Source organism: Peromyscus leucopus, chromosome 8b, assembly GCF_004664715.2.
Source record: "Peromyscus leucopus breed LL Stock chromosome 8b, UCI_PerLeu_2.1, whole genome shotgun sequence".
Taxonomy (NCBI): domain Eukaryota; kingdom Metazoa; phylum Chordata; class Mammalia; order Rodentia; family Cricetidae; genus Peromyscus; species Peromyscus leucopus.
The window spans coordinates 63663766-63677992 of record NC_051086.1 but is presented as its reverse complement, the minus strand read 5'-3'; the positions used below and the strand labels follow the sequence as shown (position 1 = coordinate 63677992).

The 14227-nt window shown below is 50.0% G+C and overlaps 1 protein-coding gene across 4 annotated transcripts in view; it reads right to left on the bottom strand.

The window, feature by feature from the left end:
* Nucleotides 1-14227, bottom strand: part of Adap2 (ArfGAP with dual PH domains 2) — a 28505-nt gene that overhangs the window by 1138 nt on the left and 13140 nt on the right. For 2 of the 4 annotated variants that reach the window (XM_028866949.2, XM_028866951.2), the window contains 5 exons: nt 13485-13631; nt 8114-8197; nt 3709-3771; nt 1786-1863; nt 645-873 (listed from right to left, as the gene is read on the bottom strand). In XM_028866949.2, coding sequence (XP_028722782.1) covers nt 645-873; nt 1786-1863; nt 3709-3771; nt 8114-8197; nt 13485-13631 — 601 coding nt within the window. The remainder of the gene's footprint in view (nt 1-644; nt 874-1785; nt 1864-3708; nt 3772-8113; nt 8198-13484; nt 13632-14227) is intronic. The other 2 variants (XM_028866950.2, XM_037200671.1) reach the window with 2 other exon arrangements.

Here is a 14227-nt window from a genome sequence, read left to right as displayed (position 1 = left end):
TGCCAGGCTGTGACAGTTGCATTTATACTGGCGAGTCTAGGAAGGCACAACGGCTTCCCCCCGGGGCTGTCGGGGTCACCTGTTCAGTCTGTACTTTCCCAAACATAGAGCTTTTCCTTTCTGCCCCAGAAGCTCAGCCCTGGCCCAGATGCTTCCTCCTTAACTCAGCACATCTGCTTTTCACAGGGCTGGCTACAGATGGGAACAGTCTCCTTGTGACACTGGGGTGAAGAGGAGGAGCAGGGGAGGGAGACAGACAAAGGAGAGGGGTGAGGAAAGGGAGAACACTAAAAATAGCCTACCCTGGGGGTGGGGAGGATCCTGGCAGGGTGAGCTAAGGATACTAGGGCAGCATTGTCTTATGAGAAAAGGGCCAAGGGTGTGGGGAGTCTGAGCCGCTGGGTAGGTACAGTGCTGCTAGACCAGACTCCTCCTGAAGCTTGTGGGGACAATTGCATAGAGGAACTTGTGCAGAGGGAACTTTCTGGCAATAATGTGCAATGCGTGTGCTTTTCTCTGGCAGGAAGTGTAAGGGCAGCTCAAAACGCTGAGTCAGGCCCTTCCGGGACCACAGTCAAAATCCCTTTTCTGTCCTCACCCCAAAGAACTCCCAAGCAAGCCCACCCATCCCCACCACTTCTCACTGAGGAGGTTGAGGGGTGACAGGGGACTGGACAGGACATCCCGCAGGCTCTCCAGCCATTCCCGCTGTTCCTTCTCACTGGGGCAGGTGAAGATGAACTTCCGCTCCGGAGTGATGACAGTGAGTCCGGCCTTCCAGCGGTTCCCCCGGATACCCTTGGGCAAGTCCTCGCACACTTCATATCCCTGCTCCCGGCTTCCCAGAAAAACCTGGCCCTGCTCAAAAGCATCCTGGAAATGGAAGGCATGTGGTCCTCAGAGGCTGTCCTGGGGGCAGAGGGGCCCTCGCAACCCTGCCAGTCCCAAGGTCAAGCTTGGTAAAGAGATGTGCATGTCATTGCCAGAAGGGACTTCGAATTTGAAACATTAAAATCTATATTGCACACCGTGGAGTCACTAACATATAGAGAATACACCCGGCACTGGGAACTCGAAGGCTGTACTTTGTTTGTTTGTTTTGGGCACTGGGGATTGACTGTAGACTCTCAGACATGCTAGGCCAACCCTTTACCGCTGCGCCTCGGCTCCTCCCCTCTCTAATTTTGAGACAAGGTCTCACTAAGTTACACAGATTGGCCTTGAATTTATTCCGAAGCCCTGGAGGTCTTTGAATTTGCCATCCAACTGTCTCAGCCTCCCCAGTCGCTGGGATCACTTACAGGCTGGTACCCCCAGACCCAGCTCAAGTGGTTTACATGTTAGCAACTTCTATATTCATCATGGCCGCCTCTGAGTCAGACATTCATGCTAAGCCGATATTTTGGGAAGAAGGGAAATGCAGCATAGAGAGCTAAGAGCATACCCAGCCCAGGGCAGGGCTCTACCATGGCGGGACAGAGCCCAGAGCCCAGAGTCCAGCCAAACTGGTTCCTGAGCCCACAGCCCTAACCACTCCACTCTAGATCTCCTGGTTACAAAGGAGGGGTTGGTTGCACGTGACTTTAACCACAGTTGTCAGGGCTGGGGAATCCTGAGTGGAGCTCAGTGAGAAGCAGGGGCACGGGGGAGAAGCGGGGCACAGGCTTTCCTGTCACAGGTTCCCCTGTCCTGGGGTTTGGGAGAGGGTCTTTCTGTACACTCTGAGATCAACACTAGCCCACCTGACTGGGAACACGCTAAGGAGGTGTCAGGAACGGCTCTTACCAGGGGGTTCTTATAATACAGCAGCCTCCGCTCCAGGGCATCCAGGGCAAACCATCTCTTCTTGAAGGGTTCTCTCTGCTACAAAAGGAGGAACCTCTTACCAGACATGACAAAGCCAGGCACAAAGGTCAGGGCCAGCTCAGAGGTCATCACGCTGGTTCTCCAGCCTGGCTTCTGGGATCAGACACCATAGCTTCTCCCCGGGCCAGCTCAGGGAGCGCATCCCCTCCCCAGAGGCCGGCCCTCACAGCAGAGCTGGGTCTGGAGTCCCGCCAAACTGGTTCTAGGGTCCACAGGTCTGAACACCTACTCAGACTCTGAGGTGTTTATTGGTTGGTTTGCTTGATTGTTTTGAGACAGGGTCTCCCTGTGTAGTCCTGGCTGGTCTGAAACCTGCAGGGGTTCCCCAGCTTCTACCTCGGGAGTGCTGGAATTAGAGTACCCCACCATGATCCAGCACCTGCTCAGACCCTGAAGGCTCCGCCCAGCCCCTGTCTGCCCGCCCCTCACCCCCTTCCTCCCTCTGTCAGCTTTGCTGGGCACTGCCAGGTGCTGCCCGGGGAGTGGAAGGGGTACTTCCCTCTTTCTCCGACTGCGGACAAAGAAGTCTCAGAAAAAAGGAAGCCAGGAAAGTCAGAAGTGGCTTCTGCTCACAAAGTTGAAAGTGCTGGCCTTGGTTCAACTGTAACCTAGGTCAGGGAGGAGAGAGACCTGAGGCAAGAACCAGGGATTGTGTCTGGCTTCTGAGGGAAGGAGGCTGCACACCACCATTTGACCATGTTTCCAACTCCCGGGGCTTGCTTTCTTTCTTTCTTCCTTTCTTTCTTTCTTTCTTTCTTTCTTTCTTTCTTTCTTTCTTTCTTTCTTTCTTTCTTTCTTTCTTTCTTTCTTTCTTTCTTCCTTCCTTCCTTCCTTCCTTCCTTCCTTCCTTTCTTCCTTCCTTCCTTTCTTCCTTCCTTCCTTTCTGAGACAGGGTTTTTTTTTTTGTGTACTCTGGCTGTCCTGGAACTCACTTTGTAGACCAGGCTGGCCTTGAACTCAGAGATCCACCTGCCTCCTGAGTGCTGGGATTAAAGGCATGTGCCACCACTGCACAGCTCCTGAGGCTTTCTTTCACACGGTCCTCCAACACTTTTCAGGATCCTCCTAACAACCATCCTGTACCACATTATAATTGTGTTTTTTTGCATTGAACCCCTGCACTTACGCATGCTAGGCAAGTCCTTTACCTGGAGCTATGCACCACACCCAACCCCACCTTATTACATTTTTTTATTTTGAGATGGGAGGGGTGCTCTCTAAGTACAGGCTGACTTTGAATTTGTTATGTAGGCCAGGCTAGCTCGCATTCTTCTGCCTCAGCCTCCTGAGAATCTGGGTCTGTGTAACCCTCGTCTGGTCTACAGGAAACCCCAGGCTCCTCCTCTCAGGGGCAGCTCCTCTTCCTCCTTAGATGAGTGTGAAGGCACAGGCCCTGGTGAGGGGGTGTGGGCGTAGTCATGAAGAGCCAGGCTGAGTGGGAGGAGAGAGGATACATGACCATGTTTTTTCAGGCTAGCCTGTGTCTCCCTGACACTGTCTTGGCGGACTCTGTGGATTCAGAAACATCTGCTCCCAGCTCTCTCTCTAGGGAATTCCTTCTCAGCATCGCTTTCCCAGGGTTCGCTAAAGCCTGATGGTAATCAGAGGAAAGACTCTGATGTGGATGACAGGGTGGTACAGGAGAGGCAGAACCCCCTAGAGCAATGCTGGGTCCCACAGCAGCCAGCTCCTGGTCTCTGCTCCGTCCTTCAACACAGAGACTCACAGATATTACTATTCCTCCTTTTCCTCTCTCTTCAGCCCTCCCCCACCCCCCACCCGTGCTTTTCTGCTTCATGAGCAGCTGGGATCGGACCGTGTTGAATAACCCAGAAAATGTACCTTTGGACCAGTCTTCTCCATGAAGCCTTGTTTGAGGTAGTTCCTGGTGATGAGCGGCACGAGCTGCGGGGAGAGACAAGGCTGACTCCCTCTGCACACCCAAAGCTTCAGACTGAACGAGGCCCCAAGACAAAGGAGAAGTTGGGAATGGAGAAGGGAGTGTACTGCTCATGTGTGATGGGTTATATTCGGAGTGTGTGCTGGATATGATACCAATAGTTCAACAAAGCCAGTCAACGGGCCCCGATATGTCGGTAGAGTTTTCCAGCATGGCCCAGTCATGATTTAAGTGCATCCTTCCTCCCAGATTACAGATTCAGGCAAGGCTGTCCAGAGAGCCTCTTGTCAACAGGCGTGGTGGCGCACGCCTTTAATCCCAGTACTTGGGAGGCAGAGAGGCAGGCAGATCTCTGTTTTTGAGGCCAGCCAGGTCTACGGAGTAAATTCCAAGATAGCTAGGGCTACCTAGTGAAGCCTTATCTCAAAAAGCCAAAAAGAAGAAGAGGAGGGAGAGGAGGAGAAACCCACTTGTCTGCTGTGGCAGGCTCTGGGTACAATTCCCGACCACCCTGGGCAGTAGATTTTGTCAGCCTCACCTTACTCACAAAGAAACCGGGCCCCAGAGATAGGAGCAGAGACTTGGCTGGAGTCACATGGCTGATAGCATGAAGTGGTGAGATTCGCACTCGGGGCTGACAGGCAGCGGGCCTGTGCACCATCACACTATGCTACCACCCCGTTAAGATGGCAGAGCCCCTGCACCCGACTCCTCCCCGTGCCAGCTGAGAGCTGCTCACAGAATCTGACACAGGCCATGAAGAGGAAACAGCAGGGTGGACAAAAAGAGAAAACTCTGGACTGGGTGTTAGGAGACCAGAATCTGGGGTTGGGGATTTAGCTCAGTGGTAGAGCACTTGCCTAGCAAGCGCAAGGCCCTGGGTTCAGTCCTCAGCTCTGGATAAATAAATAAATAAATAAATAAAGAAAGAAAGAAAGAAAGAAAGAAAGAAAGAAAGAAAGAAAGAAAGAAAGGAGACCTCTCAGTCCTCAGCTCTGGATAAATAATAAAATAAATAAACAAACAAACAAACAAATAAACAAATAAATAAATAAATAAATGAGGGAGACCAGAATCTTAGCACCACTCTGCCCTCAACCAGCTGTTACCTTGGTAAAGGTTCTGTCTCTGGGAGTCCATTTCCTACCGTGACCTCCAACAGCCCTCACAACCTGCTTTCCTATGCTCAGAGAAGCTTCTGGAAACTGACCACGACTTCTTATGCTTCCTGGAAGTGGGGAGAGGGGGACTGGACAAATCCAGGGCTTTAAATGGCAGCCTAGATTTCTAAGACCAACAGCAGGGTCTCTGGAGTTATAGGGGCAAAGCTGAGGTGGGATATGGGGAATCATGACAGGGAACAAGAGAGAGAGAGGTTGAGGCCCAAAATGAAAATCTACGCTAGACTACTCCATTTCTCCTCAACATATTCTATAGGATTTATTCTGTTTGGAGAAACTAGGACCCCCAGGGTTCCGTATTCTGAGTTTGAGCCAGCACAGGGCTTGTCTAGGCCTAGGGGAACAAGAGAAACAAGGAAGCCATCTGATGGAGTTCTCCTTCAGTATCCTTTCCTGTACTCCAGACACTGGCTCCCTCCGTTTTCATGATGGTCTGGCAGGTGGCATCGGGCCATGGTGACATGACAGATGGGCACACTGAGCTCAGGGGGGATGTCATGTGCTGGGCAGCACCCTAGGCTCTGACTCCAGGGTGTTTACTTCCTTCATTCCCCTCCTCCACCCCTCCTTCCCTTCCTTCCTCCACCTTGACATGTTTTCTGTGTACCCCGAGCTGACCTGATTTTGAACTCACTGTGTAGCCCAGGCTGGCCTCTAGCTTTCTGCAATTCTCCCACCTCAGCCTCCAAAGGGATGATGGGACGATAGGCCACCAAGCCTAGCTTCTTTCTCCTCATGCTGAGAATGAGACTCATGTTCTGAGACAAACGAGGCCCGCGCTAGACTATTGAGCCACACCACATTTCAGATGAAAGCATTACAACTCGGCAAATACTTCCTGGGTTCCAGGCACCAAATTCTTAAGCCTGGGCACCACACCTAAACATAGGGAAGACAAGAGAGAGGGGCAGGCAGGGCCGGTAGGAGACGAGGGAACCTGGAGGACACTGGTCAAAGGCTAACGTCCTCCACACAGGCTAGCAAACACAGGAAGTCAGGCCAGGTGAACTAAGGCTGAGCACCTGCTCCATACCCTCCCCTCTCCTGGGTCAGCAGTCAGCACTCTGGACTTTCACTGAACCAGCAGCAACCAGCTCTGGGTGCTGACTAAGCACAGCGACTTCAGCTTCGGGCCCTGACCCCTGGCCTTGCTGGAACCGAGCCTAGGGAACTTCTAAATGGGTACATCACTGAGCCTGAAGTCGGCCCTATCCCAGACATCCAGCTCCCTGTAAACCCTGGGAATTGAGGAACGTTTAGGCTTTCACCAAAAGTCTGACAGATGAGGAGATGAGGCTAAGAAACTCCAGGATCAGGCTGAGGAGACGGTCCTGTGGTCAAAATGCTTGCCATGTGCTCCAAGGACAGAGCTTTGGGCAGCAGTACCCACATGAAAAACCGAGCATGGTCGTGAGTGTGGTAATCTCAGCACTGGAGAGACACAGACAGGAGGATCTTCGGGGCTCTCTGGCCGGCCAGCCTAATGGGAGAGCCCAAGCCAATGAGAGAGACTGTCTCAAGAAAATAAAGGTGGGCAGCAGCTAAGGAATGGCACATGAGGCTGATGTCTAGCCTCCCCATGCATATGTGTACACACACACACACACACACACACAGACACACACACACACAGAGACACACACACACACACACATACACACACACACAGACACACACACAGACACACACACAGACACACACACAGACAGACACACACACACACACACAGACACACACACACACACAGACACACACAGAGACACACACACACACACACACAGACAGACACACACACACACACAGACACACACACACAGACACACACACACACACACACAGACACACACACACACACACACACACACAGACATACACACACACACACACACACACACACACACAGACATACACACACACACACACACACACACACACACACGAGACCCCAGGAAGATGGCTTAGTGTACACACAGAATAAATAAATTTATGTCAAAAACTTAAAACAAAAAATGGAAAGAAAGAAAAAAAAAACTCACGAAAAAGAAAGTTCAGGATTTCAGTGTGTGGTGACTGGGCCTATAATATCAATATTTGGGAGGTGGAGGGAGGAAGGTGAGGAGCTCAAGACCATCCTCAGTTACATAGTGAGTTCTAGGCGTTATAAAAGATTCTGTCAAAAAGAAAGAAAGACAGACCCAAGTATCAGCATGGTCTCTCTATCCCTATCACTAAAAAAAATTCCTTTTAACAGGAAGCTTAAAAGTTCTCAAGGCTGGCGTGGTGGCGAACACCCTTGATCCCAGCACTCAGGAGGCAGAGGCAGATAGATCTCTGTGAGTTCCAAGCTAGCCTGGTCTACAGAGTGAATTCCAGAACAGTCAGGGACACATATAGAGACTTTGTCTCAAAAAAAAAAACAAAATAAAAAACCAAATAAAACAAAAGCAAATCTACATCTTCAATTACAGAACCTCATAGGTAGAGGGACCCTGAAGGAGACCTGGACCAACCATTGTTTTCCTAATATGGAAACATGCTCAGAAAAGCCCATGATCTGTAAGGATCCACATAGCATGTCAGTGACAGAGCATTCATGAGGGCCTAGGCTTCTTGAGTTAAAACATCATCCTCTGGCCCATGCCATTCCAGCTTCCCCAGACAAGTCTTGGAGAAATAGATGGAGGTCCCAGATGTCTGGGGATGATCAAAATGAAGTTCTCAGCTTACTGTTACCTTTACCACCACAGGCAGATACACTCCTGTAATGAGGAGGAACCCAACTTCTTCCCAGGAACAGGGCACCACAGCACACAGCGGTGATCCCCAGGGAACGGCTCATTCCATTACTCACTTAACAGGAATAATCACCCAGCCCGATTGCCTGTTCTACGTAATTACTGTATAGGAAGAGTTATGAGATAAAATGGGTCAAAAGCACTTTGCATGTAGTATGTAGGGCACATTTGCATATTTTAGCAGGAGAGGTCACAAAGATGTTCGAAGGCTGAGATCCTGGACCCTGCAGAGACTTGCTACCCTCCAATCTCCCTGGCTTTACCTGCCATAAACCTAGTCTAGCCCCTGAGTATCTTAGAGTTATCAGGAGACAGGAAGAGAAAAGGGGAGGGGATGGGAGACTCAGAAGCCAGGCCCACATTTAGCTCACCTCAGACTCTGGGAGATCAGGAAAGGCCAGTTTTAGGTATTGCAGGCGGGCTGCACGGAGAGCATTGAACCAATCCACTATCTCCTGCCGGGGAAAATTCAAAGTACACACGGTGGTGAGATGGGTGACTGTGGGAGGACCCTGGTGGCGGGGCTGGAGGTCGCAGGGTTACAGCACACGCACCTGCGGTCAGCAAACATACACATCACACAGTCACATTTAGGGACATCCGGATAGGGTGATGTCAGAGCCCAGGGGACTGCCCTGAGCTAGTCGGAAGTCACAGACAGGAAGACCTCCCAGCCACGGAAAGAGACCCGTGTGAGCTGCACAAAATGGTTTACTACACTTCCTAAAGCTTGTGAGAATCACCTGGATTCCTGTTAGGAGACTCATGGGTGTGAAGCGGACCTGAGACCACATCCCTTCACCCTCGGACTCTCAGGTCCTGCGATGCTGTGGGCTGGTGGGACACACACTTCTTGGGGTACGGGGGGAGCATCAGAGATGCTCAGGACCTGGCATGCGCCCAGGCCACAACTGGATGGACTTTTATGTTGTCGCAGTGAGAGACTAACTACATCCTTCATCATCGTGGAGCAACATCATCTCGCCTGGAGATGTTCCAAGGCCTTCCCAGCTGCTCTCTAGTCAGACATCCTTCCTCTTTTCTTCATCCTGCCCCCATGCTTTCATTTTATGTGCATGTGTGAGTGCCTACATGTATGCATGTGCCCCCAAGTGTGTGTGTTGCCTGCAGAGGACAGAGGAGAGTCTTGGATCCCCTGTAACTGGAGCTATAAGCAGCTGCTAGCCACCATGTGCATAATGAAAGCAGGACCCAGGTCCTCTGGAGGAACAGCAAGTGCTCTTTAACTGCTGAGCCGTCTCTCCAGCCTCCCTGCTCTGCCCCTTTATACAGTATCCAGGGAAGCCCGCTGCAACTGATCTGTATCTCCAGAGCCTTTTTCTACTTTTTTGTTTGTTTGCTTTTTTGTTTTTCGAAGCACAGTCTCATGTAGCCCAGGCTGGCCTCTTCAAACAGCTAAGTAGCAGAGGCTATCCTTGACCTGTTGATCCTCCTGCTTCTTCCCCCCACGTCCTGGGATTGCAGGTGTGCACTACCACACCTTTGTATTTGGTTGTTATTTTTGATACAGGGTCTTGCCATGTAGCTCACACTTGAACCTTGTTGTGATCCTCCAACTTCTATCTCCCAAGTACCAGAATTATAAATGTGTGTTGCCACACTCATCTTTCCTTCCTCCCTGCCCCCCTCTCTGTCTCTGTCTCTCTCTTTTTTCTTTGTTTGACATAGGGTTTTTCTGTGTTGCTTTGTGCCTTTCCTGGAACTCACTCTGTAGACCAGGCTGGCCTCAAACTCACAAAGATCCGCCTGCCTCTGCCTCCCGAGTGCAGGGATTAAAGGCGTGCGCCACCCCCACCCCACCCCCCACTCCCCGGCTTCTCTCTCTCTTTCTTTCCTAAAGAAATTTTATACCAAGGCTGGGCATGGTGGTATACACCTTTAATCCCAGCACTCAGCAGGCAGAGGTGGGTAAATCTATATGTATTTGAAGCCAGCCTGGTCTACATAGTGAGTTCCAGGATAGCCAGAGCTACATAGTGAAACTCTGTCTCAAACAAGCAAGAAGAAAATTTATGCTGATACAACTGGTAGCTTCAAGACAGAGCAAGGGGTTAGAGAGATGGCTCTGTGGTTGACAGCACTGTCTCTTCTTGCAAAGGACCTGGGTTTGATTCCCAGCACTCACATGGCCGCTCACAACCATCTGTAAGTCTACTTCCAGGGGATCTGATGGTCTCTTCTGACCTCCACAGTCAGTGCATGCACATGGCATAGAGATAATACACACAGGCAAAATACCTGTACACATAAAATAACACACAAAATGAAACACAGAGTAAGATGGTGCCAGGAACATAGTGCAATGTGTTATTTTAGATTGTGATGTCTCCAGGTATTCTAAACCCAAGGTCTCCTCTGACCTGAGACAGTTACTATACCTTGCATAGGGACCTAAGAGCGATTATCAACCAAGAACTATAACTTAAAATATAGAATACAAAGATATATAAAAATGTAAAAACATGAACAAATGTATTTTACATATAAAAACACATATATATAATGTAAAAATATGAACAAATATATTTTACATGTAAAATACATATTATTTATATATACAAATATATAAAATATAAAAATATTCAACAACCCCTGGTGCATGGACTGTAACATGTCCCAGGTTCTCCATTGCAACTCTCCTGCATGCTGCCCCCTCACTGCCCACGTTCCCACCACTTCCTGCTCCCCCTCTCTCCTGACCCCTCCCTCTCTTAGCTACGACAGTGTAGTCATTCCATAGGTTGGTTTAGATGTTAGCATTCGGCTCCTGCCCCAGCTTTCGTCCTCTGAGAACTGCCAGCCTGATCCTCAACCCCCACACCTGCAATCCCCACCCTGTCTTAGCTACAGCAGCTGGACCAACACAGAGGCTGGGCTGGACTTATCAGATATGCTCTCTTCCAGGACTTTGGGATGAGGAGGCTGAAAGACTTGCTCAGATAGCTGCGGTGCAGGCCTTGGAGGCACTACGGTGACTGAGAAAATCATCTAACTACAGTTTCAACAGGATGCAACAAGTTCCTCTCCACCCCCAGGCCAGCCAGGGGCCTAGTTCCCTGGACTACTGAGCTCTCCTGCACTGGTGATTAAGGGCTTTCTTGGCAGAGTGTGTAGGGCTATGTCTATAATCTTGGCAGGAGGAAGGCTGAAGCAGGAGGATTGCTCCAAGTTCAAGACCAGCTGGGCTACATAGCAAATCATGACTCTTCCTGCAAAAAAAGAAAGAAAAAATAAAATACGAAACACAAAAGTTCTTGGGTCTTAGGCATTAGGTAAAGGGGGCCACCCCAGAAAAAAGGTACCCAGTATACACAGGGTCAAGTTCCCAGCACCGAAAAAAGAAAACAAGGAAGGCCGTGGTGGCGCACGCCTTTAATCCCCGCACTAGGGAGGCACAGGCAGGGGGATCTCTATGAGTTCAAGGCCAGTATGGTCTACAGAATGAGTTCCAGGACATCTAGAGCTACACAGAGAAACCCTGTCTTGAAAAACCAAAAAGAAAGAAAGAAAGAAAGAAAGAAAGAAAGAAAGAAAGAAAGAAAGAAAGAAAGAAAGAAAGAAAGAAAGAAAGAAAGAAAAGTTAAAAAAAAAAAAAAAAAAAACAGCGATTGCCTTCAACATCTGCTACAATCCCGAGCAAGTAACTAGAAAACTATAAAATAGTAACTGCAAGCCACTAATGCTTCTACTGCCCCTCACCGCCGTGAAACACTTTCACACTGGTGGTGCATGAAGCCCTGTGAGAGCCAGGTGTGTGGTGCACATCTTTAATCAGCACTCAGATTGGTTCCACCCGGTCTATACATCAAATTCCAAGCCATAAAGGGCTACCTGGTAAGACACTCTCAAAACAAAACAAAACAAAACAAAAAAAACCCTAACCAAACAAAACCAATCAATAATCAAATGAAAACAGAGGTGGGCACTAGAGAGCAGGCCAGAGTCCCATCCCCAGGGAGGGGCACGCTTAGGAAGCCCACTCATCTAGCTCCAGATATCGGCTCTCACCAGCAGAATCACACTCACACATAAAATAAAATGAAGAAATCTAATTTTAAACAAGGCTTTAGCCAGGCGTAGTGGCACATGTCTTTAATCCCAGGACTTGGGAGGCAGAGGCAGGCGGATCTCTCTGAGTTCGAGGCCAGCCTGGGCTACAGAGTGAGTTCCAGGACAGCCAGGGCTACGCAAAGAAACCCTGTCTCTATAGAAATGAAGGATAACAGTCACCAAGAGCATGTCTAGCAAAGTTAAATGACCCCAAAATGTCAGCCAATGCTTCCCCCATGACCACTTAGCATCTCCATCCTGTTCCATCACTGACTATGCTGAGGACCTGAACCAGTTCAGTCCCACATACACCCTTTTGCCTGATTGCGCTCTGCTGTCCCAGTCTTGCTATGTAGCCCAATTTGGCCTCAAACCCATGATCCTCCTGCCTCAGCCCGCCAATCCCTGGGATTATGGACACATAATGGTTCTCAAACTTTTTTTGTATGTCCTAGTCACCCAAGACTCTGTTAAAGTTTCTAATTGAATGGGTCTGGGGTGCCCCAAGACTAGTCCTTTTATTTATTTATTTATTTATTTGGGGGCTGCACAGATGACTTAGCAGTTAAGAGCACTGGTTGCTCTTCCAGAGGACCCAGATTTGACTCCCAGCACCCACATGGTACCTCACAACTATATGTAACTCCCATTCCAGGGGAATCAGATACCCTATCCTGGCCTCAGTGAGCACAAGGCACACACGTGCTACACAGATATACATGCAGATAAAACACCCCTATACATAAAATAAAATAATTTTCTTAAAATAGGTATTCGTTTTTACTTAATGTCTATACGTGCTTTGCCTGCATCTATGTCTATGACCACATAAGCGCCTGGTGCCCACAGAGACCAGAGGAGGGCATTGGCTGCCCTGGAAGCGAAGTTGTGAACCACCATGTGGGTGTTAGGAACTGAACCTAGGTCCCCTCCAAAAGCAACACAGGCTGCACTGAGCCTAAAGACTCACAAAGTCGGGGTTGGGGATTTAGCTCAGGGGTAGAGTGCTTGTCTAGCAAGCGCAAGGGCCTGGGTTCGGTCCTCAACTCCGGGGGGAGGGGGAGGGAAGACTCACGAAGTCTCAGGTAACATCGGTCCAGTGTGTGACACGCGGAAAGAAAGGCCCTGGCCCGATTTATCCACCTTTCCTCCCAAATCACAATCTCCGGCCCTACCTGGACTTGTCATGTCTTCATTGTTCATTTGGGGTGTGTGTGTGTGTGTGTGTGTGTGTGTGTGTGTGTGTGTGTGTGTGTGTGTGTGGTCATCACACTATGTAGCCCTGGCTGGCCTAGAACTCACTGTATAGAGCAGGCTGGCCTCACACTCACAGAGATCCGCCTGACGTTGCCTCCTGAGTGTTGGCTGGGGCCTGGTGTGTGCCGCCACAGCCATCGGATTTGGCGTTTCTGGCTCTGGCCCCCTCCACTAGCTTTTCTCTCACTGCCCAGATACATTCCCAGGACTTGTAAGGTTCACCTCCTACGCCCCGTTCTGTCTTCCTCAGGTCTCTGACTCATGACAGAGCGGGAATAGATCCAGGCAAGCAGCGGCCGGTCTCAAGGGGCAGCTGAGGAAGCACATGGCGAAATGCGTGGTGGAGGTGGTGAGCAGAGCCCAGGGGACTGGATGCCATGCTGGAGACCGCAGAAGCAGCCTGAGCCACCTCACCTTCCCGCTGTCATGATAAACGAAGAGGTTCCTGATGCGGCCCTCTCTCCTGTAGGTGATCTGCAGCCCATGGGGATGGCCTATCTTCTCCGTCTGGAAGGTGGCATTCAAGTCCTTGATGTGGATGACAGCCTTTGGGGTTTTACCCTAGAAGAGAGAAAGACGGTTCTCAAGATATTGGTGACAATCGGTGCCTTACTGTAACCTTGGCCAAGGCCTTTAATACACACAAGCCCCCGGTACATAGCCCTGGGTTGCTCTAACAGCCAAAGGCACAGCTCTCCTATCGGTGGCCTGTGCTCATCATCCTCTTCCTGCCTAGTCACTCTGAGCTGGAAGCAGATCTAGAGAGCCTTCACTTTGGACTCTTCCGACGTGTTAGCCACAGAAACTTTCCTGGAGTAAATCAACCACTGGCGTGAAATAAACAGACAGAAGCAGTCGTGGGAGCTCAGAGCACACACACACACATACACAGCGACACACATTCTCTGTGCCTGTCCCTTGGGCTCTGACACATGGTGGGGCACTAAATGATACCACAAGGGATCCTGACCAGAGGCATGATGATTCCAAGCCCCTAGACCCGCAGGAGCCACACTGAACCATCTCGCTGGCCCACACTTTTTTAAAACACAATTTAAAATTCCATTCTTAGTCACACTCAGCCTCATGTTACTAGCCAGCTAACACTAATGGCTGTGAGAACCAGATAGGGCACACACAGACTCCTTCGTCACCAA